The sequence below is a fragment of the Dermacentor variabilis genome, chromosome 2 (assembly GCF_050947875.1).
Source record: "Dermacentor variabilis isolate Ectoservices chromosome 2, ASM5094787v1, whole genome shotgun sequence".
Lineage (NCBI taxonomy): Eukaryota > Metazoa > Arthropoda > Arachnida > Ixodida > Ixodidae > Dermacentor > Dermacentor variabilis.
In genome coordinates, this window is record NC_134569.1 from 117243212 (window position 1) to 117246679 (window position 3468).

Below are 3468 nucleotides of genomic sequence, written 5' to 3' on the forward strand. Positions count from 1 at the left end.
TGACCACAGTCACGCATCAGTTCGCTCAAACAGGTCGAGAGGTTTTTGCATGCAGACTAGTGCAGAAATAAGCTGGTGAAATCGACCCTCTCTATTGCTTAGGGTCACTTCTAGTTTTCGGAGCAACACTGCCCCAGGCACGATGTTACGCCTTCACTTTTTCTTTTGTTGGCATTCCACAAATGAAAAGCTACCATTGCGGTGGCTCCAGGTGGGAGTGCAGCCTGGCTTGCTTGAAACGAAGACAACAATTAATGCGCATAATAATTGGAGATTGAAACGAGTATCCTATCTTTAGGCGAATGAAAATTTTGGGGGTTGGACGAAGCATTGGTAAATTTTCATCGGAAAAAGTGTGAGAGTGCTCCCATAGTGCACACAATACAAGGGCTTCTGTTCCTACATGGGGAAGATTGCGATCTACGTGACTGTGTCGCGAAAAAGAGAAGCGGTGAACGCTTCGCAACCTTAACGGCCGCAATGAAATGCCGGAGAGGGCGGTCGCGTCCGTACCGACCCGACTGCATGCTTGGGACACCCTTTCCCCAGCGCTCGGTGCCCTGCGGCTGCGGTCAGCGTTCATTGTGAGCGTGTGCGTGGAATGTCGTCTCGCCCTGCTCTGATTGGCGGAGAGTGCCCGCAGGTGCATGTTGCGTCAATGAAGACCGCGTAGCCTGTGAATCTTGAGGAGCAGGCGTATATAAGGACTCGAGGGCACAACGTTATCCTTGTCCATCAAACAGGAGCCAGCGCCCGCCGACACGATGTTCTCCAAGGCACGTACCCGTCTCCTATCGGTTCTTTCGTTGAGGGATTACCGTTGCATGAAGGATACCCATAGTGAAAAACCAGGCGACGGTACCAGGGTTCTACAGTGAAGCTTTGTTCACGCCTGTTCCTCTTCCTTACGCTGCAGGTTCTCCTGTGCTGCGTCCTCGCCTTCGCTGCCGCCCAGCAGCAGCCAAACGTCGATGGGGTGAGGCAATTTTCGAATACTTGAAAGGCAAAATATTGTTTGACAGTTTCGTAATTCCAAAGGTTCGAAGGAGTGAACTGGAAATATATATTGAGATAGTTGGTTATACAAGTAATTCTGCTTATCTGCCGGCGCCTTGCTTAACTTCTAGATTATTTTCATTTTGGCTCTGGTATGAACGGTGCCCATTCATATGGGACGCATTTATAAAGGTTTTGCGAGACCCATCCAGCTTCTATGTGGAACAGCTCCCCGCTCCCTCCTGTTTGTTTATTTCGATTCACACAACCTTTCGCCATCCATCTCAAATGCCTCTGTCAGTAGCATGAGTATCAAAACCAATCAAAGCAGCAAACGGTCACTCCTATAGCCATTCCTTACTTATACTTAAACCTATATATTCCTAATGCCGAAAATATTTGCACCTTTGCAATGTGCCGAGAAATAAGCACTTTCGAACGCAGATCAAAAATAGGAATTTGGGTCAGAGAAAAATCGCAACCATTACTGAGGTATCCGCAAAAAAAAAAAAGAAAAACTACGTATGGAAGGCAATTCCCATACAATTGTGTTAATTTTTGTGCGAATCATGATTGATACAGTATATATATATATATATATATATAGTTCGAAAGGGAGCGATGTACGCCTTCCACGCTCTGTGTTCTTTAAGAAGACTGCCCAAGAGTGTCAAAAACAAAAAGGCGTCTTTCTTTTCGGGAAATTCAGCGTTCTAAAGCATGCCCGTTCCTTCGGCATACGAAATCTAAAAGCATTGGCGTCATTGTGTCGTATTGCAGCCACCACAGCCCTACAGCTTCTCCTACGACAACACCGACGAGTTCGGCACCCGCATCAGCCAGACTGAGACCGGTGACGAGAGCAACAACAAGGTCGGCTCCTACAGCTACACCGACGCCAACGGCCTCTCCCGTACCGTGAAGTACACCGCTGACGCCGAAGGTTTCCACGTCACCGTCGAGACCAACGAGCCAGGAACCAAGAGCTCCAACCCAGCCGATGCCCTGTACACCTCCAGCGCCGTCGAGGTCGCCCCAGCCCCAGTTGCGGCGAAGCCTGCTCAAGTCGTCGTCAAGGCCACCCCCGTCGTCCACGCCGTCCACGCTGCCCCGGTCGCTGTGCATGCCGTGCACGCCGCCCCAACCTTTACCCTCCACGCTGCTCCAGTCGCTTTGCACCACGTGACCCCAGTCACCGTGGGTGCTCACCCAGTCGCCTTCCACGCTCCCCTCACCTACACCCTCGGCCGTGCTAAGAGCCGTTAAGAAAGACCTGCAGTCCTATTACAATTAGTTGCATTAAATAATTTATCACGTTCACACAAAACTGAGCATCATTCTGTTTCTTTCTTGATTCTACTGTGCCTCGCTATTTAAAACGATCTCTGGCTTGTAAGGAAGCCTTGAAAGAACTCCAAGGCACCTTTCTTTAGAACAGCAGTAACTTTACCTTCAATTGCTTCTTTCTCTTCCTTTTTAAATCCTTCACGATAGGCATGGGAAGGCTTTGAGAAGCCCATGAAGAAAGCATCACGAATGGCAAACGACATCGTCTTGCTGCTTCAGTGAAATGTTCGTATGTATGCGGCGGCGAGGAAGTGACCAATGCACATTTCGGGTCCCTGTGGGTACCCTGCCAATCCAGACTGATATTATAACAAACATGACGTGAATAAAAAAATACAACACACTAAAAAAACAAGCAGCTTCATCCATATCGAAGCTGTGAACAGGAAATAAAAAAAAGGTCTACGATCGATATTCTGCTAAAAATAGGCATTATTGTGTGAGCCCTTCCGGTACCAATATGTAAATTTGCAACATGACATATTTTTTCTTGAACAATGAAGATTCTGGTAGTACCAGCTAAGGGAACCTCATTTGCGCCAGAGTTGCTACGAAGCCTTTAAGAAGCGAAACGTTGTCATAAGAGGGGGAAATTTTCTAAAGACTTAAAAGGTCCACATGAAACACGAAGGTTTGCAAAGTGAATCCGCACAGCAACAGGTTAAGGTTGAGGTTCGTAATTCTACAACATACGAGCGTCATTGAAAGCGCAAACTACCATGAGGAGCATGAACGGGCCTTCCACAGGTACTCTAAATATTTTTTGACCAATAGTTGAGCGTGTTATAATGTCCTGCTCAGGGAGTATGGAAATATACACTACCACATTATGCAAGACAAGGTGAATCCTTTCTAAAGGTCGACAGAAATGAGAACCACTGAAACGAAGAAAAAATAACCGGGGATTAGATTGTTCTATGGGAATATTGCCAAAGACGGTGCACAATAAGAATACTTCAAAAAATTATTGACGTTTGGTAATATTGTGTATGAAATTCTGAATTTCCCTCTCCTTGTTGTTGCTTTGGCCACATGTTCTGAGTTTTGTATTTTAATGCTTACCATGTATAATTGTCTAAGTTGCTTATGCGCCACAAAACCGCAAATGGCCATCTAACGAACGAC

The 3468-nt window shown here is 46.7% G+C and overlaps 1 protein-coding gene across 1 annotated transcript; it reads left to right on the top strand.

Annotated features, from left to right (window-relative positions):
- The first annotated feature begins 612 nt into the window (after positions 1-612).
- Positions 613-2311, top strand: LOC142570415 (cuticle protein 16.8-like). Its single transcript, XM_075678799.1, has 3 exons — positions 613-776; positions 917-976; positions 1777-2311. The coding sequence occupies exons 1-3, from the start codon at positions 765-767 to the stop codon at positions 2260-2262; spliced, it is 558 nt and encodes a 185-aa protein (XP_075534914.1). The 5' UTR covers positions 613-764; the 3' UTR covers positions 2263-2311.
- Positions 2312-3468: the final 1157 nt, after the last annotated feature.

Coding starts and splice junctions, on each gene's coding strand:
- LOC142570415 (XM_075678799.1), top strand. Junction 977..1,776: donor AGCAGCCAAACGTCGATGGG/GTGAGGCAATTT, acceptor GTCGTATTGCAG/CCACCACAGCCCTACAGCTT.